We start from the raw sequence: 23,362 nt of genomic DNA on the forward strand, positions 1-23,362 counted from the left end.
TTACAGTACATGATCAAATTCTGTTTGCTTGTAGTCACCACTAGGGGGAGCTCACTGCATAGAAAATTGTACAGCTCCCATTTAACTAAATAATACATTATATACATTATACAGTAAGCTTCCATTAGTAGCAGCAGAAATAATTTTATTATTTAAATTATCTTCTTTTGAACAGCTCCTAAGTGGGTCCCTGGGCTGATCAGCACATACAGAGCAGCCGTTTTGTCTATGCTCTAACGGTGCTTGTGATAGGACTCTCAAGCCCCCAAGTCAGAGAGCTGGAGAGACTGTGACTTACAAGCCACATGAAATAAAAGGATCAGGGGGTTAGTTCAGAAGCAAAGACCAGTGATGGGACTCCTACAAGAGACTTCATTTTTTATTAAATAGACTACCCTATAAGAAAGAGGTAACTTTTAAAATAGAAAGCTATTAAAACGAAAGACTCTAAGAACTGAATTAATAATTTAGGTGCTTCTTTTGTGGATCACGTATACAAGGTTTACGTACTAACACATAATATTATCACAGCACATCATTTCAATTCACAGCCTTAGCTATATTATATTAAATTTAGTTTGAACCTCAAAGCCCTTACAATGTAAAACAGCAAGCAGAATAATATTGTGTAGCATAGAAAATTCCCAGTTTGTAATGGTACTACAAGATTTGGGTGCTATAAGTATATAATAAAAGGCCTAATAAAAAAAACAAAAAACACAACAAGACTTCTCTCAAAAAATCCTCCTTCGATCAACTGCGGGGGTTCAAGTAGCTGTACCTGTATAGATCAATCAGTTAATATTTTTGGGCAAAGTGTCAGGGGAAATGTAATATTACATGGTACCCAATCAAATGGGAGACACATAGGCCAAGCTTGCAGGGTATTTCCAGTCTAGCTAATATCAGAAGGTGCTCAGCAGGAGACACCCTCTATGACACCCATATGCTCTAATAGAGAATATAGACAGGAATTGTCATTGTGAGAAAACCCCTTTTGATAATAAAGTGATAGGAGAATAATTACATGTCTGTCAATGTATTTACTAATAAGATTGCTTGTTTTTAGACCTTTTGTTTGCCTTTTTTATGTGTGACCAACTGTTTGTAAGTAGAATTTTCTCTGGGTTGGGGTACCTTATTTGAACATGGCCTTTTTTTTACTTTTCCTAGACTATCGCGCAGTGAGGCTGGGTTCACACGACCTATTTTCAGACGTAAACGAGGCGTATTATGCCTCGTTTTACGTCTGAAAATAGGGCTGCAATACGTCGGCAAACATCTGCCCATTCATTTGAATGGGATTGCCGACGTACTGTGCAGACAACCTGTCATTTACGCGTCGTCGTTTGACAGCTGTCAAACGACGACGCGTAAATGGACTGCCTCGGCAAAGAAGTGCAGGGCACTTCTTTGCCACGTAATTTGAGCTGTTCTTCATTGAACTCAATGAAGCACAGCTCAAGATTTACGAGCATCTCAGAGCGTCTCAGACGCCTCGTAAATTACGAGGAGGAGCATTTACGTGTGAAACGAGGCAACTGTAAACAGTCTGTCTTTTCACACGTAAATGCCTCTCATCGTGTGAACATACCCTTAGGGTGACTAGCAATTAATTTAATTACTTGGAAATTTTAGGAGAATGGAGAATTTTAAAGAGCATTTTCCTACTTTCGCTCCTGTACCTTATCTTGTTGGACAACACTGTATGGAGACACCATTCGGCGGCACACAGATTGCCTATGGCTCTGTAGTAGAGCAGCAGGGACTCCGTGTGCCTCTGTAGAGCCTCTATGTATGCGGCTCTGCTGTGTGCATGAGGCGTAATACTCAGTCATACTTTCGTCAATACTTTGTCAATACTTTGCACAGTAATTATATAAGGACATTGTATTCCTATATATCTTGTAATGATAAAATGGCTTTGTCCGTATAATTTGTATCCACAAAATATAATTTATTTAAGTTAAACATAATGCAAAATGTAAATGTACTTTTTAATTATTTAAATAATAAATGTAAATATTATGTTTTTTGGAGTTTCCTATATAGTAGGTTTGAAAAAGTTCTAGATAATATTTACATACTAGTGTTATACTATAAAAACGAGTGTAAGGGTAAGTTCACACAGAGCTTTTTTCAGCGTTTTCGCTGTGTTTTTCGCTCATGCCCATGGGCACCATGGGCAAAAATGCAGCAAAATACGCTTTCTCTGCCTCCCATTGATATCAATGGAAGGTCAGAGACGTAAACGCCCGAAGATAGGGCATGTCGCTTCTTTTTCCCGTGAGCGTTTTTTTCCGCTCGCGGGAAAAAAACGCCTCCGTCTCCCATTAAAACCAATGGGAGGCATTTTCGGACATTTCTGGGCGCATTTTCCGACACGGTTTCCGCATCAAAAAACGTGTAAAAAAACTCTGTGTGAACTGGGCCTAAGTGATAACAACCAAATGCATCACCTCTATGATATTTCAAAGAAAGTAACACCTCCACTGGATTCGTTTTCATCTAAACCCAGGTGTGATGTATTGTTTACATGATCAAACATTTACTGTCATCTTCTTTTAATGTCTGCAAATGTTGTAAACTCAACCTCATATGACAATCACATAAAAAAAAAACAGATAACAGCTTATAATTGAGAGGTAATAGCAATATCAAAATAATTTCTCACACAAATACTTTTTGTCTTAGATCACAGCAAGGCCTTCTATTCACCAATGAAGGTTGAATAATTGATCACCGTGGCATACAAGAAAAAAACATCATGAATCTTTGCCCTGTAAATTTAAATGAGAATTTACATCTGTTTCAAGGGACATGTAGGAATACTATACCTTCTGTTTTAAAAAGTACTGGAGTTAAAGGTCCTTTTGAGTCCCTAATTTTCTAGTCTAACCTCCCATGGTATCCCCCAAGCCCTATAATACAGAAACCATGACTTCTATAACTTATAATTAGAGATGAGCGAACTTATCAAAAGTTCGGTTCGGCTAGTTCGCCGAATTTCACAAAAAAGTTCGGTTCGGACCGAACTAGTTCTGACCGAACCTGTCACTTACGTGCGCCGAGCATGCTACTGTCCAGGGTGCTGATAGAGTTAATGGGCTGCACTAACTCTTTCAGCAACCTTCACAGTACATGCTCGGCGCGCGGAAAATACTATTTTAAATGTAATAAAAAAATAAAAATTATACGTTCGTACTTACTTTCCTCCTGTCCGGCCTCCAGCGATGACGTTTCATCCCTTTCGCCGCTGCAGCCAATCACAGGCTGTAGTGGCGGTCACGCACGTCAGGATGACGCTTCATCCCACGTGACCGCCTCTGCAGCCAATCACAGGCTGCAGCGGCGACATGAATGAAACGTCATCGCTGGAGGCCGGACAGGAGGAAAGTAAGTATGAACGTATTATTATTATTTTTTGGCATGTATGTATGTTGGCATGTATGTATGTATGTATATCTGTGCATGTATGTTTGCATGTATGTTGGCATGTATGTATATATGTGCATGTTTGTATGTATATTTGCATGTATATATTTGCATGTATGTACCGTGTTTCCCCGAAAGTAAGACAGTGTCTTACTTTCTTTTTATCCCCAAAAGCCCCACTATGTCTTACTTTCGGGGTATGTCTTATATTAGAAAAAAATTGTCGAATTTTTTGCACTTTACTTTATTATTTATTATTTTTTTATTACTATGGTCTGTCCCTCAAAGGTCAAAAAAGACCTTTGGGGAACTTTATATATATTTTTTTCTTTCTTTTACACCATCTTTTCCCCTGTAACTGGAGCTGCACAGCAGCCCCAGTTACAGGGGAAATCAGCCCTCTCATAGTGACGATTGTCACTAATAGGGCTGTGCTGGGTCTTGTTAGACCCAGCAGCAGTCTGTCACTAACGGGACCCGGCGATCATGTGACCTGTCACATGATCACCGGGAGGAATAGAGACAGCGCCGCTGCTGCTGTCTCTATTCCTATACACAGCGTTCATTGAACGCTGTGTAAAAACACATCGGAGAAGACAGAAGCAGCTAAAGCTGCTCCTATCCTCTCCTCAGGGTCCCCGGCAGTCACTGACAGCCGGAGACCCGACATTCAGCTGCCCGATCGCGCGGGCAGCAAGTTAAAACCCGAGCCGTAAAAAGTCTATGGCTCGGGTTTTAAGGAGGAGGCGGCGGCATTGACAAGTGCTGGGGGTGACGTATGGAGAGGGGGGCGGCGCGGAAGTGGGCAATACCCCCGTGTTTCCCCGAAAGTAAGACATATGTCTTACTTTCGGGGTACGGCTTATATTAGCCGACCCCCCTGAAACCCCCGATACGTCTTACAATCGGGGGTGTCTTACTATCGGGGAAACACGGTATGTTTGCATGTATGTATTTTTGCATGTATGTTGTCATGTATGTATGTATGTATGTTGTCATGTATGTATATATGTGCATGTGTGTATGTATATTTGTATGTATGTATGTATGTTTGCATGTATGTTTGCATGTATGTTTGCATGTGTGTATATATATATATATATATATATGTATGTATGTTGTCATGTATGTATGTATGTTGTCATGTATGTATATATGTGCATGTATGTTGGCATGTATGTATATATGTGGAGACAGGTAATATAGGAAGGATTTCTCCAGCTCACCTTGTGAAAGTTGCTTGTATTGTGAGATAGAATAATCCTGGCGCTCGGATCCTCGTGGTGGCACACGAAAACAAATACTTTGGAAGACAGGATGGTTGGATCCAGCGTAGGTAGAGATAAAAAGGAAACTTTTTCCAAGTTTTAATATTCTTTTTTTAAAAAATATGGAGTGTTCAGCAGCATATAAATTATCTCGCAATGGACAAAGATATAATGGTAGGTAGCCTACGCGTTTCGGACGGTGTCTCCGTCCTTATTCATGGCTTGGGATACCCCAAGCCATGAATAAGGACGGAGACACCGTCCGAAACGCGTAGGCTACCTACCATTATATCTTTGTCCATTGCGAGATAATTTATATGCTGCTGAACACTCCATATTTTTTAAAAAAAGAATATTAAAACTTGGAAAAAGTTTCCTTTTTATCTCTACCTACGCTGGATCCAACCATCCTGTCTTCCAATGTATATATGTGCATGTGTGTATGTATGTATATTTGCATGTATGTATGTTGTCATGTATGTATGTATATATGTGCATGTATGTTTGCATGTATGTTGGCATGTATGTATACATGTGCATGTTTGTATGTATATTTGCATGTATATATGTTTGCATGTGTGTATGTATGTATGTTTGCATGTATGTATGTTTGCATGTATGTATGTTGTCATGTATGTTTGTATGTATGTTGTCATGTATGTATGTATATATGTGCATGTATGTATGTTTGCATGTTTTTATTTTTGCATGTATGTTTGCATGTATGTTTATATATGTGCATGTATGTAATTATGTTTGCATGTATTTATGTTTGCATGTATATTTGTGCATGCTTGTATATATGTATGTATGTATCTTTGCATGTTTGTTTGTATGTATGTATGTTTTCATGTGTGTGTGTATGCATGTATGTATGATAGTTTGCATGTATATATGTGTGTATGTTTGCATGTATGTATATTTGCATGTATATATGTGCATGCTTGTATATATGTATGTATGTTTGTATATATGTATGTATATTTGTATATATGTATGTATGGCCATGTATGATACTGTCTGCTGGCGCCCTGTATCTAAGTCAACTTCGTGGCAGGCTTCTATACATGGTATAACAGTCAGTATCACACATTAAACTGAATCTAAGCCTACAACATGTTTTATTTCATTATTTTATTTTTTTACAGGTTTGGTGTTTGGACTACGTCGGTTTCGAGGACTACTTCGATGACGGGTTTTTTTCTACAATAAAATGGTTAATGAGGGTTGTGTTGGGGGTGCTTTATTTCAATAAAATATTTTATCTATATCTTTGTCTTTTTCTTTTCAAATTTTATTATTACCACTTTAGTAATGGCCGCTGTCTGAGTGACAACATCCATTACTAAGGCGAGGCTTAGTGTTAGCCGGTGCAGAGGCTAACACTAACCACCATTATTACCCCGGTACCCACCACCACCAGGGGTGCCGGGAAGAGCCAGGTACGATCCAGTACCCGACCATCTGTTGTGATGGTCGGGCCCTGGGGCGGCCGCAGGCTGGTATTATGAGGCTGGGAAGGGCCAAAAACAGTGGACCTTCCCACCCTTGTAATGCTAGGCTGCTGCTGCTGTGTTGTATCTGGCTGGTTATAAAAGTGGGGGGGACCCCACGTCATTTTTTTAAATTATTTATTTATTTACATTTTTTTTTTAAAAAAGACATGGGGTTCCACCCAATTTATCATAACCAGCCACATACAACACAGTGTTAGCCTGGGAATGGACAAAACCAGTGGCCCTTCCCACCCATGTAATGCCAGACTGCTGCGGCCTTGTATATGGCTGGTTATTAAAAATGTGGGGGACCCGTCTATTGCTAAATTTGTTAAATTCCAAAAAAAAAACGACGTGGGGGTCCCCCCCATTTTTATAACCAGCCCGATACAACACAACAGCAGCAGCCTAGCATTACAAGGGTGGGAAGGTCCACTGATTTTGGCCCTTCCCAGCCTCATAATACCAGCCTACGGCCGCCCCAGTACACGACCATCACAACAGATGGTCGGGTACTGGATCGTACCAAGCTCTTCCCGGCACCCCTGGTGGTGGTGGGTACCGGGGTAATAATGGGTGGTTAGTGCTAGCCTCTGCACCGGCTAACACTAAGTACCGCCTTAATAATGGACGCTGTCAATCAGCCAACTACCATTATCTAGGCACTAATAAAGTTTGAAAAAAAAAACACAAAGACAATTCTTTTTTATTGAAATAAGAAATCCCCAACAAAACCCTCGTTAACCATTTTATTAAAATTTGAAAAAACGTAGATCTACGCAGTAGTCCAACGAATCGTAGATGTAGTCCAATCGGTACATCAAAATCTGCAACAACATAAAAAAACAGTTATCAATGTGAACAATACCAATACTTCTACTCACCTACACACATATATACACGCACACACAAACAAACAACCATACACAGACACACACATATATACACAAACACAACAAGATATACACACACACATAAACAGACAAACACACACATATACACGAACTCACACATATACAAACAAAAACACACATATCCAAACACACACACACAGTTATACACACATACACGAACACATATACAAACAAAAACACACATACCCAAACACACGTATACACAAACACATATACACAAACACACCCATATATACACACAAACACACACCCATATACACACATATACAAAAACACACACAAACATCTACACACAAACATATACACAAATACACCCATATATACACAAACATATACACAAAACACATATACACAAACACACCCATATATACACACACACATATAAAAACAAAAACAGACAAAGTCACATACCCAAACACACATATATACACAAACACACACATACACAAACACGGTTTCTTTTAAATGCTGCTGGGGAACCCGCTCGATCCACTATATACGGCTGCGCTACAGTGCAGCATTTAAAAGAAACAGGATCCTGACCTGTCCATAGAGTTTAAGGCAGCACAGAGTATTTCAGGAGATGAGCGTGCAGATTCAGTGCTGCTGCGAACTCTGCTCTTACCATTACGTAGCTCTCAGTCTGTTACCTCTCCTCCACTCCTGTCCTCCAGAACACCTTCACATGATTGGCAAGTCACCACGTAATGGTAAGAGCAGAGTTCACAGCAGCACAGAGTATTTCAGGAGATGAGCGTGCGGATCTTGTGCGGGGTGGTGACTTGCCAATCACGTGAAGGTGTTATTGAGGACAGGAGTGGAGGAGAGGTAACAGACTGAGCTACGTAATGGTAAGAGCAGAGTTCACAGCAGCACTGAATCTGCACGCTCCTCTCCTGAAATACTCTGTGCTGCTGTGAACTCTGTTCTTACCATTACGTAGCTCAGTCTGTTACATCTCCTCCACTCCTGTCCTCTATAACACGTTCACATGATTGGCAAGTCACCACCACGCACAAGATCCGCACGCTCATCTCCTGAAATAATCTGTGCTGTTGTGAACTCTGCTCTTACCATTACGTGGTGACTTGCCAATCATGTGAAGGTGTTCTTGAGGACAGGAGTGGAGGAGAGATAACAGACTGAGAGCTACGTAATGGTAAGAGCAGAGTTCACAACAGCACTGAATCTGCACGCTCATCTCCTGAAATACTCTGTGCTGCCTTAAACTCTGTGGACAGGTCAGGATCCTGTTTCTTTTAAATGCTGCACTGTAGCGTAGCCTTATATAGTGGATCGAGCGGGTTCCCTAGCAGCATTTAAAAGAAACAGGATCCTGACCTGTCCACAGAGTTTAAGGCAGCACAGATTATTTCAGGAGATGAGCACGGGCAGCCGTTCGTTTTTCCGAGCCGTGCTCCCATCATGCACACGACCGTAAAAACACCCGTTATTGCGGGTCGTAATTACGACCCGCAATAACGGGCTCATAGACTTCTGTTACCCACGGGTACCTTTCCGTATTCTCACGGGAAGGTGCCCGTGCCGTTAAAAAAATAGAACATGTTCTATTTTACGGGCCGTGCTGCTATAATTATAATGACAGCACGGTTCGCAAAAGCGGCCAGCTGCCCGTGGCCGGCCGGCCGTGCTCGTACTTACGAGTCGTAATTACGAGCACGGCCCGTAAAATAAAAAAATAGAACATGTTCTATCTTTTTAACGGCACGGGCACCTTCCCGTGAGAAAACGGGAAGGTACCCGTGGCTAACAGAAGTCTATGGGCCCGCTATTTCGGGTCGTAATTACGACCCGTGATAACGGGTGTTTTTATGGTCGTGTGCATGAGGCCCCGTAATGATGGGTGGCTACATGTGTGCACCAGTCATTACGGCAGCGTTGCTAGGCGACGTCAGTAAGGGTATGTGCACACACACTAATTACGTCCGTAATTGACGGACGTATTTCGGCCGCAAGTACCGGACCGAACACCCTGCAGGGAGCCGGGCTCCTAGCATCATATTTATGTACGATGCTAGGAGTCCCTGCCTCTCCGTGGAACTACTGTCCCGTACTGAAAACATGATTACAGTACGGGACAGTTGTCCTGCAGAGAGGCAGGGACTCCTAGCATCGTACATAAGTATGATGCTAGGAGCCCGGCTCCCTGCACGGTGTTCGGTCCGGTACTTGCGGCCGAAATACGTCCGTCATTTACGGACGTAATTAGTGTGTGTGCACATACACTAAGGGTATGTTCACACGGCCTATTTACGGACGTAATTCGGGCGTTTTTGCCCCGAATTACGTCTGAAAATAGCGCCTCAATAGCGCTGACAAACATCTGCCCATTGAAAGCAATGGGCAGACGTTTGTCTGTTCACACGAGGCGTATATTTACGCGCCGCTGTCAAATGACGGCGCGCAAATAGACGCCCGCGTCAAAGAAGTGACCTGTCACTTCTTTGGCCGTAATTGGAGCCGCTATTCATTGACTCCAATGAATAGCAGCGCTAATTACGGCCGTAATTGACGCGGCGTTCAAGCGCCTGCACATGCCGTTACGGCTGAAATTACGGGGATGTTTTCAGGCTGAAACATCCCCGTAATTTCAGCCGTTACGGACCCCCGCCGTGTGAACATACCCTAAATAGTCACTGTTCAGGGTGCTGAAAGAGTTAACTGATCGGCAGTAACTGTTTCAGTACCCTGGACAGTGACTACCGATCACAGTACCTGTAAAAAAAAAGACGTTCATACTTACCGAGAACTTTCTGCTTCCTCCAGTCCGGTCTCCTGGCCGTTGCCTTGGTGACGCGTCCCTCTCGACATCCGGCCCGACATTCCTTGATGACGATGCAGCCTTGTGAGCGCTGCAGCCAATCACAGGCTGCCGCGGCCTCTGCAGCCAATCACAGGCTGCAGAGGCCTCTGCAGCCAATCACAGGCTGCCGCGTCAGAAAAGGTCGGACTGGAGGAAGAAGAGGGACTCGTCAACAAGACAACGACCGGGTACGTATGAAATGCTTTTTATTTTATTTTTAATCAGCAGCCTCTTTTCTCTATCAGTGATTGATAGAGATAAGTGGCTCCCGATTTGTATAATGTTTTTGACCGGGTTCGGTCAAAACGGGTTCGGCCGAACCCGGTGAAGTTCGGATTCGCTGCGAACCGAACTTTACCGGAAGTTCGGACCGAAACCGGGTTCGGTTGTCCCGGTTCGCTCATCTCTACTTATAATGTCTAACAAGTTCAAAATCCCATATACAAGATGACATAAATGGCTCTGCAATTTACAGTGAATATCCTCCACCTTCTAGTAAATGGGAGAAGGCTGTAATACTGTGAACCGCCGCAACAAGTGTGTCGGCGTTTCACAGTACGGAGCATTAAAATAAATTAAGGGGAAGCAGCTGATTGGAGGGGAGTCCTGAGGATAGGTCATCAATTTTTTTTCTGGAATATTTTTTTATTATTTTCTGCTATTTTTTGCAGGATAAGTTGTACTTTCTCAGCTGATCATTTTGGAGTACATATGATTTCGCTTTTCACTATTATTCATTTTCTTGGAGAGTAGAATGATGTTCACCATACGCTGTTACACTATAAATTATAATATAATTAACTATGTTGTTCAGGTTTTTACATTTACTAGAATATCCAATATGTAGAAGATTTTTTTTTTTATGTTTTATGACTTTTAAAATTTAGTAAAAACAATTTTGTGTTTCATAGTGTTTACTTTGGCAACTTTTTTTTATGTTAACTTTACCAAACTTAAAGGGGTTATATCTTATAAAATGCAGCATATTGCTAAGATATGCTATCACATTTTGATTGTTTAGGGTCTGACCGCTGGGACCCTCACCGATCCTTAATATGAAGGGGCCACAGCGCTGGTTTACGACTGCATCCTCTTCCTAGTTTTCCCACTGGCACTGTGCAGGGAAAGACAGTGAAGGGGACACAGCGCTAAATCACCGCCGTGGCCCCTCATTCTCAGGATCAATGGAGATCCCAGAAGTCGGACCCTCCACTAAACATAAAGTCATTGCATATCCTAACAATATACCAAACGTTTATATGAGGGGAATACCCCCTTAATGTTACCACTAATAATGCATGTAAAAAAGCCATCAACGGAATAGAAAACTGCAGAACTCATACAATAAATAAGCTGAAACCAGAGCTAGCCATACACATTAACTATTTGTCAGCGGATCCCAGGATCTACTGGTGATCTATTGTGTAAGAGAACCAGCCACCTGTTCTCCAATGTCCCCCATAGGAGAAATAAAGTTTGCATATGCTTAACCAGCCCGATCCATTCTTTCTGCAGGAGAAAAGCAGCTATTTTGAAATCATGTTCACTACTTGCTAAATGTGCATGCTTAAAGGGTAGTCGAGAACACAGCTTTCAATGAATGAGCTGACAGCTATCTTCTATGTATGGCTGGACTTAGTCCCAATAATTACATGCGATACAAATTATAAAGCCTGGAAAGAAGGAAACTTTGTATCGCAACCTGGTAAATCTGACCAGCAAGAATGTTCCGTTATCAAGATGGCAGCATGGTGCACAGTGGGCCTGTATCTAAATCTGGCACTACGATTTTTAATACCATTACAATTGGAGGCATGTTATTTTTTAACAAACCTAAGGCTCTGTTCACACTAGGGTGAAGGCTTCTGTTCATGGGGCCATAATAGCTATGATGGATCTGTTTTCAATAGATTACGGGAATCCTGATGGAACCTATTGACATACAATGGGGTTCATCAGGTTTCCATTGGGATTTTCATATTTTTTACTGCAAGAATAGTGCTGCTAATTTTGCTGTTAAACATATAGTTTCCCTGATTAAATAATGCAAATGTGAACAGAGCTTTAGTGAGTCGGTTTGAGGATGTTCATGAAAGTTGTTAGGTGTCAAGCTTTAGCATTACAGATGCTTGAAATTCTGATGTCTCAGACCCGTTAAACTCGAATATTTATTACAAGGTCCGATGATCTTTAAGTAATGCTGGAATTTAAAGAACATGTGTAGATTCATATATGGATAATTGTTTTAAGGCATGAAGACAGTTTCCTCTATAGATATATAAAATATCCCCAATAAAAATATAAAATATCACATGCTAAATAATAAAAAATACAGTCTATTTACGCAAATGAAAACAATTTAACTTAATAAATGTACCAAATAATTTATCTCCTTAAAATAACATTATATTATATATAATATATTCCATTACACATAAAATGAATAAAAGAACGCTTCATGGTTTTTTCAGGCTCATTAAGTTCTGTCACCACAGAAGTCAGTTATGATAAGTTGTATATTTCTTTTTCTATATATATGAGCAGGTCCTCGGCAAATCCTCAGCTCCAGAGGTGCATGTTTCCAGTTCTAACTGTAAATTCAATCTGAATGTTGAAATAAATCAAGTTTGGCAAAGGGATCTGCCTCAAAAAGTCTTCTAAAAAATGTAGAATGAGGGCTAAGCAGTAGATTTTCTCATGCCACAATATTCAATTAGAAACATCTGTTTTATTTATACAATGGTTCAAATAGTTTAAAGGATAAAATCCTAAAAATAATACATAATCATTATAGCAAAAAATATACATATAATAATTTGGTTTTCTTTGCTTATATAAATGATGTATAATTTTGTATTTATATATATATATATCATATTTATATTAGTCGCTTGCATCCATGTGTGTGTGTGTGTGTGTGTGTGAAAGTTTCAGCATGTAATAATATTACAAGTTCCATGTCCAAACACTTGAGTCCTTCATTGACTGAGAGTTTTAAAGAAAACCATCAGCATTAAAAAGTTCTTGATGAAAAATCTGTGTCACCGCTGAGGACATAGTGCTGGCTTGACGCACTTTCCTCTGTGAAGTACTAAATTAGCTGGGCAGTGACAACCGGCCACACATGGCCGTGTACATGGACCGATTTCATTCCAGTTTTCACATGTCTTTAGGCATCCAGGACCACAGGTGTCATATACTGCTCCATGTTTACACTGCGTTGCTGCAAGAAAGCAAAATACTACAATTAACAGCCAATTTCATTTATGAAACAACAGGCTAATATATTACAGATTGGAAAGCTCAGATTGGGTTTACTTAAAGGGGAAATTCCATCAAATAATTTGCGCTCACCTCATGAGTACACCGGACTCATAAAAAAAACTAATAGAGAAATCGCAGCACACCTTTCTTGTGGTATCAAAAAATTGTCACGTTTGAGAAAGACCCACACTTTTTAAAATTTTTTGATACCTCAAGAAACGTGTGCTGCGGTTTCTGTATTTTTTTTTGCCTAAATTTGGAGTTGACTTATACTGCATGCACTGAATATATACCTGAAAATTGAAACCCATCACCCATAAAGTTACTGGGACTGTTATGTGCGGCTATTTTCTCTTTTTTTACACCGGACTCATAACTATTAGTCTCGTGCATTCATTGATCGCTTCCATTAGCCAAATGGCACAATATTTCATACATCAGAGGCTGGTCCTCAAAGCTGGAGTGGATTATTAGGTGGATACATTTCTACAAAAGCACTCATTCCAGATTTATGGTTTACAACTATTATAATATTCCGTATTCAGTGTTTGTTCATAACACCACTATCTTGGTCAGCGTTAATGGTTATAAATGACTAAAACTAGAAAGAGAGTTAGGTCCAGAATTATTTGCACAGTGACACAATCTTCATGATTTGGGCTCTGCTGCCACCACATTGGATTTGAAATTAAACAACTGAGATGTAATTGAAGTGGAGACTTTCAGGTTTAATTCAAGGAGTTGAACAAAAATATCCTGTGAAACGTTTAGGAATTGCAGCCATTTTTCTACACAGCCTCCTCATTTCAGGGGCTCAAAGGTAATTGGACAAATTAACATTACCATAAATAAAATGTTTTTTTTCATACTTTATAGAGAATCCATTGCAGGAAACGACTGCCTGAAGTCTGGAACCCATGGACATCACCAAACGCTGGGTTTCCTCCTTTGTGATGCTTTGCCCGGCCTTTACTGCAGCTGTCTTCAGTTGTTGCTTGTTTGTGGGTCTTTCTGCATTAAGTGTTAGGTTGAGATCTGGTGATTGACTTGGTCATTGCAGAATATTCCACTTCTTTGCCTTAAAAAACTCCTGGGTTGCTTTCGCAGTATGTTTTGGGTCATTTTCCATCTGTACTATGAAGTGACATCCAATCAACCTTGCTGCATTTGGTTGAATCTGAGCAGAAAGTAAATCCCTGAACACTTCAGAATTCATGCGGCTGCTTCTGTCTTCAGTCACATCTTAAATAAACACCAGTGACCCAGTGCCTTTGGCAGCCATGCATGCCCATGCCATCACACTGCCTCCACCATGTTTTACAGAGGATGTGGTGTGCTTTGGATCATGAATCGTTCCAAGCCTTCTCCATACTTTCTTCCTCCCATTATTCTGGTACAGGTTGATCTTAGTTTCATCTGTCCAAATAATGCTGTTTCAGAACTGGGCCAGCTTCTTTAGATGTTGTTTGGCAAAGTCAATCTGGCCGTTCTATATTTGAGGCTGATTAATGGTTTACACATTGTGGTGAACCCTCTGTATGTGCTCTCATGATGTCTTCTCTTTATGGTAGACTTAGATACTGATACACCTACTTCCAGGAGAGTGTTCTTCACTTGGCTAAATGTTGTGAAGGGGTTTTTATTTACCATGGAAAGGATTCTGCGATCATCCACCACTGTTGTCTTCCGTGGACTTCCAGGCCTTTTGGAATTCACGAGATCACCAGTGCGCTCTTTTTTTTTCAAGAATGTACCAAACTGTTGATTTGGCCACTCCTAACATTTGTGCTATCTCTCTGATGGATTTCTTCATTTTTTTCAGCCTAACTATGGTCTGATTCACTTGAATTGAGAGCTCCTTTGACATCATGTTGTGGGTTCACAGCAACAGCTTCCAAATGCAAATGCCACACCTGGAATAAACTCCAGACCTTTTACCTGCTTAATTAATGATGGATTAATGAGGGAATAGCTCATGCAGCCCAATAATTAGCTTTTTAGATAATTGTATAATTACCTTTGGTCCCATAAAAAAGAGGCAGCTACATATATAAAACTGTAATTCATAAACCCTTCCTCAAATATATATATGTATATGAATACCCTCAAATTAAAGCTGAGAGTCTGCACTTTAAGCCCATATTGATTATATAACTGTATATTCAATATGTTTTAGTAAACAGCTAAAATGGCAAAACTTGTGTCACTGTCAAAATAATTCTGGACCTAACTGTACCTGTGCTAAACACATATTTGTTTTGCTCTAGATTAGAAAAAAAGGTCTTATTTTTCTTCCAAAAAAGCGCCACTCTTGCTCATGAGCTGTGTCTGATATTGCAGCTCAACTCAATTGACTTGAATAGGAATGAGTTGTAATAACAGATACAGCCCATGGGCAAAAATGGTACTGTTTCTGGCAAAAAAATAAAAACTAAAAACCTTTTTAAATATTGCTATACAACCCTTCTAACTTCTTCCCGACATGTAACGTATCCATATGCCAAAGTCGGGTAGGGGAAGTAAATGCTGCGGTCAATAGCGACCGCAGAATTTAAATCGTTAGAAAGAGGGGGCGACCCCCTCTAACAGCTCATCGCGCCCCCTGCAACACAATCCCGGGGAGGGGCGATGGTTGCTATGGCTGCCTGGGGGCTTAATGAAGTCCCCCAGGTCCACCATCTTTGTACACCTATTAAGCCCTGCCTCCGGCAGGCCTTGATAGATGCCTGTCAGAATCACGATATACTGCAATACATTAGTATTTCAGTATATAGTGCTAGTGATCTAGCGATCGCTGGTTGAAGTCCCCTAGGGGGACTAATAAAAAAAGGAAAAATGTGTTAAATAAAGTTTTTTTTTGTGTAAAAAAAATATATATATATATTAAAAGTTCAAAAACCCCCCTTTTCCCATTTTCCCCCTAGAGCATAGTAAAAAAAATAAAAATAAACATAATTGGTATCGCCTCGTCCGTAAAAGTCTGAATTATTGCAATATATCATTATTTAACCCGCATGGTGAACGCCGTAAGGCTGGGTTCACACGTGGCGGAATTTCACTTAAATTCCGCTGCGGACACTCCGCAGCGTTAATCCGCAGCGGAGCCGTTTGTCCATTGACTTCCACTTTAATTTAGCAGTGTTCGTTTAGACGATGCGTAAAATTCCGCTGCGGAGCATAGGCTGCGGAGCGGAATTTGGTGTCCGCAGCATGCTCTGTCTGTTGCGGAGCAGTGGCGGACTCATGGCGGAATTTCTCCATTGACTTCAATGGAGATTCTAATTTCCGCAATGACATTTCTTCATTCTGGCTGGACCTATGTATTTCTAGGTCTACAGCCAGACTGAGGAAGTCAATGGGGCTCCCGTAATGACGGGAGCGTTGCTAGGAGACGTCTGTAAATAGTCACTGTCCAGGGTGCTGAAAGAGTTAAGCGATCGGCAGTAACTGTTTCTGCACCCGGGACAGTGACTACCGATCCCAATATACAGCAACCTGTAAAAAAATATAAGTTCATACTTACCGAGAACTCCCTGCTTCTGTCTCCAGTCCGGCCTCCCAGGATGACGTTTCAGTCTAAGTGACGGCTGCAGCCAATCACAGGCCAAGCACAGGCTGCAGCGGTCACATGGACTGCCGCGTCATCCAGGGAGGTCGGGCTGGATGCCGAAAGAGGGACGCGTCACCAAGACAACGGCCGGTAAGTATGAATTTCTTTGACTTTCACAAGGGAAAGTGCTGGCCCTTCTCTCTATCCTGCACTGATAGGGAGAAGGGAAGTACTTTTACCGCAGTCCGCAGCAGCTAGTCCGCATCAATTTACTGCACATTTTGTGCAGATCCGCAGCAGAATCTGCAACGCAGATTCTGTGCGGCATTGATGCGGACAGTTGCGGAGGAAATCCGCCACGTGTAGTCATGCCCTAAAAATGAAAAAATTGTAAATACCAGAATCTCTATTTTTTGGTCACCTATTCTCCCACAAAAAATGAAATAAAAAGTGATCAAACCGTCGCATGTACACCAAAATAGTATTATTAAAAACTACAGCTTATCCCGCAAAAAATAAGCCCTCATTTAACTTAATCGACGGAAAAATAAAAAGTTATGGCTCTCGGAATTTGGCGACACAAAATACATTTTCTTTTTTACACTTAGGTTTTTACTTGTAAAAGTAGTAAAATATAGAAATAACTATATATATTTAATATTGCCATAATCGTATTTACCCACAGAATAAAGTTAACATGTTGTTTTAATTGCACAGTGAATTCCCTAAAAACCATGGAGGAATCGCTGTTTTTTCATTTTTTTACCCCACAAATATTTTATTTCCCGTTTCCTAGTACATTATATGGCAAAATAAATGGTGCTACAAAAAAATACAACTTGTCCCGCAAAAGTCAAGCCCTCATAGTGGTATATCGATGGAAAAATAAAGACGTTATGGCTTTTGGAAGGTGGGGAGGAAAATACGAAAATGAAAATCTGAAAAAGGGCTGCAGCGGGAAGGGGTTAATACTTTATAAATGTAAACTGGTTTATTGTGCTTTATTTCAGGCTTATGACACCATTACTAAAATAAATACACAACTGATAAAATGCAACCATATCTTTTCTGATTTGATATAACGTTTTGTCTGACCAAATGCTTCTGAGTCAACATGTTCAGAATATTCTTCTTTCTTCAATTTAAGGGCCACTGGGGTATTATAAAGAGTAAATCGTTTTTCAGGCACCCTGCCAAAGAGCACAGGGGATCTAGAGGGGAACGCAGAACAGTTGCAGGAGCTACAAGAGGTTAATACACAAAATGGCCAAATCGAATGAAACATTTAAAGTTTGATTTATTCAGGGCAGAGGCGGCAGTGATGTAAATACAATTCCGTGTATATTACTCTTACAATGCGAACAATTTATAGTTTGCAGAGAAATAAACTGAGAGAAATGCTTTCTGTCACAGTCACGTAATTGAATGTACTCTCACAAGTTACAGTGACACCATTTGTTCTATCTGGCACATACTTATAAAAATGATAACGTATCTTTGACATCGTTCGGTATGTGCGCAGGATCATTTGTTCTAATGATGTTTCAGTGTTCTAGTTCAACCTAATAAATTATCACTATGGTTGCAGGTAAGTTAACCCCATTTATTAAATGTATACAAAATGTAGCAAGTTACAGGAATAATGCCACATAATATACAAGATGGATGTAATGGGGTTTTTTTTTCAGATAAGAACAAGAAACATATGATTTTGAGTGATGATAGGACAACATGGCCATTGCCTACATAAGTGTTGGAGCTGCAGTGGTGGGAAAACCTACCTATTGCTATATTAGGAGAAGAAGTTTCCGCAATGTCTAGCACCCAGTTACATATAATTGTGAGGCAGTGTTTTGGCTATGGGCTAACATGCAATAATGAATCTAGTCAAATGGAATAGAATGACATGAAGCCCAGGCAAAAAGGAAACTTTGAGTGAGGGGAGAGATCTGGCTCAATAATTTACTTATTTCTGTCGCTTATATTGCAACATATTCCGCAACGCTCCACACATATTGACATCACCCAAATCAGTCCTTGTCCCCAAAGAGTACACAATCTAAATTCCCTTTCTCAAATACACACACATCTGGGCTAATTTCTGTGTGGGAGGAAGCCAGAGTACCTGCAGAAAACCCACACAGACACGAGAAGAACATACAAACTGAATATAGATATTGCTCTTGGTTAGATTCGAATCCGGGACCCCAGCGCTGGCGGGTGAAACAAACTATTGAGCCATCGTGCTGCAACGTAGGTATACTTTGATTCAATTTCAACAAAAAGCAAAACAAATCCTAAACAGAGTTTATTGGTTCAATTATTGGTATTCTGAACAGATAAATGTTGTTGGCTGCTCTGGGCAAAAAAAACAGTGGAGACCCACTCTCGAGAATCAGGGTCATGTTATGTGTGGCTAATTGAAAGGGTTTTTTGGGAAATAAAGATGTTTACTTTGAGGATAAATACGAATAATAAAAAAATAACACATACAGTACGTGCCTGACCAACATCTCTATTCCCTGTTGTCATTGTCCCATTTACTCCTGCCTCCTCCCTTCTTGTCTGTGTATGATCACATCATTCCCACAGCATATTTTTCTGCCACATCTTGAAACTGTGTTATAATGTAAGAAGTATACTTAATAGCTTTTTAAACTCCAATGTCTTGTCTGGAAAGAACTGGGGGTAAAGGCACTAGGTGGTGAAGGTCCCTGGCAATTCTCCATTTGATGAGTCTAGCATTCCATTCAATGATCTATTAATATTAGAAATGATGGATCCTATACTACGTAATATGTCACATACCACCATCATAATCACAGGTGTAAAGAAAAGCGTTCAGTGACAATTCATGAGAATTTCCAAATAATTACATTGTATTAACCATTAAATCCAAATAGTTTTATTTATATGTAAATGGAGAGGACGTTTCTGTCATCCCAGTATTTAAAATATAAAGAAGATTCCTTATGTCATGATGCAATATACATTCAACCATGCATGTAAACACTTATAAGAGCTTGAATGAAGTTGGAAATATTAAGTACCTGGCATCATGTAGAGCTGTACGAGCAAGACAAGATTCTGCTAGAGATAAAAGATCAAACTGCATAGTAATTATGGAGGAGCTACAAGGATACGTAGTCCAAAGTACGGGAAACATGCTCATTTGTCTCTCCTTAAAGTGCTACCAGGACTTTATCATTAATGTATTGTGTTGTGTCAATGGACTAACATGTGTTGAAACTCTTTTCAAACTTGAATGAAAGCAATAAAAGGAAATCTTGAATGCATCACGGCTATGCCTCACCCAGTTGTGACAGATTTTTTTTTCACAGTAATGAGAATCCTTCATGCTGCTGTGTTTCAGCTGTCAGAATAAAGTCGGATGTGGTGAAAAGGAAATAAAGGCTTCAAGAAGACAGATGTTGGTGGCTGTGCATGTGCAATCAGGCAGATGTGAAAAAAAGGTTTTAGTCCCGTTAAAAAAGGAGACGAAAGGGACCACTGGCACACTTAAGCATGAGCTGTTATTCAATTCCACTAAAATTAACACCTTCCAGCAATGAAAAATGCCATTGCAAAGCCAAATCAAACAAACCATAAAAATTGCTGAAAAAGCTCAATATAGCTCTCGAGTGGCCTAGCGAGTTGCACAAGTCTTTCTATAAGTCAACCGATCTACAGATGTACTTATTACCCCACTTATGTTCCATTATATTCTCCTTAGCTGACCTAACTCTCATAATCCCCTTTGTATCTGTTTTTGGTTTCACATTGCAGGAGAACCTGTCAAGAAAAATGGAAACCAATTACGGGAGAACATGCAGAGCAAATCACATGTAATATAAACTGGAATATCCAAGATCCAAGACACAATGTCAAACTTTTCCAAGTGTTTTATTATTTATAATTGATAGGCTCCAAAAAAATAACTTTCTGAGCACATCGTTTTCATGCCCTGCTTAGCTGGTGCTGATCTACTAAATAAAGACAAGAAGAACTGTTTAAGTCTTCCCAAACCACAAGCCAATCTGCTATTGCTACACACACATTCATTTTTGGGACTACAGACTGTCCCATCAGACTGAGCTCTAAATATTCAAACTGCCCTACAAAAATGATCCTACAGAGATAATACTCTTTTGTGCTATTTTAATCCCGATAAGGATCTGGCAATTTTTGTCAGGTTCTGGACTGTCTTCATGGTGAGGCCAGCCTCTATGACTGGCAATCACCACTACAAAGAGGCTCCCTCCCTTGTGCAGTGCTGCGATCATGTTTGAAGAAATTAACTACGAGTATCAGAGTTTTACATTAAGGCAAATGAGATTATTAAGGGTTTGTCTCAACTTTACAATCCATCTCAATATGACACATTGGTGTCATAGATGAGTGTCCCCGACACTGAGCCCCTTTAATAGCTATGTTGGAGAGATGCTGCAAACAACGGCCCACGCTCTGCCACAACCATGTCTTTCATGGATTGTAACCGTTAAGGGTGGTTTTACATAAGCAGATTTTCTGCCCAATATCGAGCACATGCTGTTATTGTCGAGCGGCATTTATTTGCTCCATTTACATATTGTCGGCAGCACATCCCCTGTTTACAAGTGACCATTTTTGTGGATGCAATCAGCAGACGAGCGAGTGTTTGCATACGAGCGCTCGTTCATCCCATCGCGGTCCATATAAAAGGGCCTTAACACTATATTTAATGCGCGGCCACCAGCAACTTCCTAATGATAACAGTTGATTGCTGGGGACTTCATTAACTAGACGCACAGCAACCAGCTGATTTCCAGAGTGGTTTGATTCGGAGGTTCACATCTTTAATAATTTAAATAATAATAATAATGATGGATCAAAGAAAAATTATCTTCACAAATATTCATTAGCATCTCAAGTGTCTAGCCAAGCAATTTAAAGAGGTTGTCTCATGAAGACAACCCTTGTCTATATACACTATTAGATTAGGGCATATGGACATCACAAAGAGGGTTCCTGGTTAGGTACCCCCTCTATAAGCCAGAATGAAAAGCTTCCCAGTAAGAGAAACTCCCCTATTTTCCCCTGCAGTGGCTGATTGTTGATGGTGTCTGGAGTTGATCGCCATGACAGCTGCATTGTGAACGGGGATGTCTCTGATGAGACACCCAATTCTGGAAAATTAGCTTTGGCTCTGTCCCAGACAAGGTTTTGAGAAAGGTCATGGAAAGTCACACGTGACTTCATAGAGAACCCAGGATATGTACACACCAAAACCTTTTTAGCAAGCTTTGCACGGTTCTATTGTAATGTGCCTTGAGAGGTGCAAGAGTCGGGGGACAAGTGTGGTGACTTCTAGCAAAATCCCGCCTGCACATGCAGATTCCCCAGGAGAAGACACAGGAGCTGAGTAAGTAGACACTGTGTGAAGGCCACTCCAGAACGCCAGCCACTGCTATCTGCCTTTGACCACCATCCTTTCCATCAGCTCCTGGTATATTGCCCTATTACTCAGCTCCTCTGTCTACTCTCTGGGGAGTCTGAGTGTGCAGGTGAGATCTTTCTAGAAGAAACTACTTGGCCATTATCCTCCAGATTTTCACACCCCTCAATGTACTTGACAGAAGTAAACGAGTAAGGAATGTAAGAAATGCTTTGACTGAAATTTACTGTATATTCCAGAATTCCCAATGACATTATGAATGACCTCCCGTGACCTTTTGTGAGACTTTATCCCAGATCCAGTGCTGAATCAGGGACAGGTGAGTTTAATGACAGCAAATGTGCAAAACATGTAAAATACATTACATCTTTTTATTACAGTTGCAATGTAAGTTTAAAGGGAATGTATCACGTATATATTTTGTTTTCCTAATTAAAACCAGATAGTGAATTTTTTTATTCTATTTTCTGTAAATAATTATGGGGCAGCCATCTTGGCTGGGCTGCTCTTATCAGCATTTAGAGAGATGCTTTACAGCAGCCACATGGACCATAGGAAACTGAGAATGGGAGGGAACCCATTGACTTCTATGGAAGAGTTTTCTAGGCATGCTCTGTGACCTGTTCAGAGGTCTCTGTGCAGAAATGGATAGGAGGGGAGATGTGTCCATCACCTATTGTCAATGGTGGATCCTGTGTTATCTATATAAAGGTGTTACCTTTTATCCTGCCTGTGATGATAATAACATAACTGCTGAGAAGTGATCTCTACAGAACAGGAAGTGTCAGTCTATTGTGAGGCTCAGTGGCCAGAGCGAAAACTGCAAGATTTTAGGATTATTTTTTTTTATAGATAATTAATGACATAGAAAATAAGAAAAAATCACCCAAAAAAATGTTTCAAAATATGTTTAACATAAAAACTTGATTTAAAGAATAGGACATGTTCTGATGACACATTTCCTTTAGGCCTAGTTCACACAGAGTTTGAAATCAATGGGAGGCAGTGTCGGCCATTTTTTGATGCGGTTTCCGCATCAAAAACAGTTAAAGTGCCGACAAATTTGCGGCTATGCTTAACAAATATAAAGCTGGGTTCACACTGTGTTTTTTGACAAGTTTTTTGGCGCGGTAAAACCGGCTCGCGGGAGAAAGAAGGGACATGCCCTATCTTCGCG

At 40.5% G+C, this 23,362-nt stretch overlaps 1 protein-coding gene across 1 annotated transcript in view; it reads right to left on the bottom strand.

The window, feature by feature from the left end:
* Positions 1-12,320: 12,320 nt before the first annotated feature.
* Positions 12,321-23,362, bottom strand: part of BMPER (BMP binding endothelial regulator) — a 280,540-nt gene continuing 269,498 nt past the window's right edge. Inside the window, exon 15 of the mRNA XM_075826939.1 lies at positions 12,321-13,160. Coding sequence (XP_075683054.1) covers positions 12,979-13,160 — 182 coding nt within the window. The 3' untranslated portion in view covers positions 12,321-12,978. The remainder of the gene's footprint in view (positions 13,161-23,362) is intronic.

This window comes from Rhinoderma darwinii, chromosome 5 (genome assembly GCF_050947455.1).
Source record: "Rhinoderma darwinii isolate aRhiDar2 chromosome 5, aRhiDar2.hap1, whole genome shotgun sequence".
NCBI lineage: Eukaryota > Metazoa > Chordata > Amphibia > Anura > Rhinodermatidae > Rhinoderma > Rhinoderma darwinii.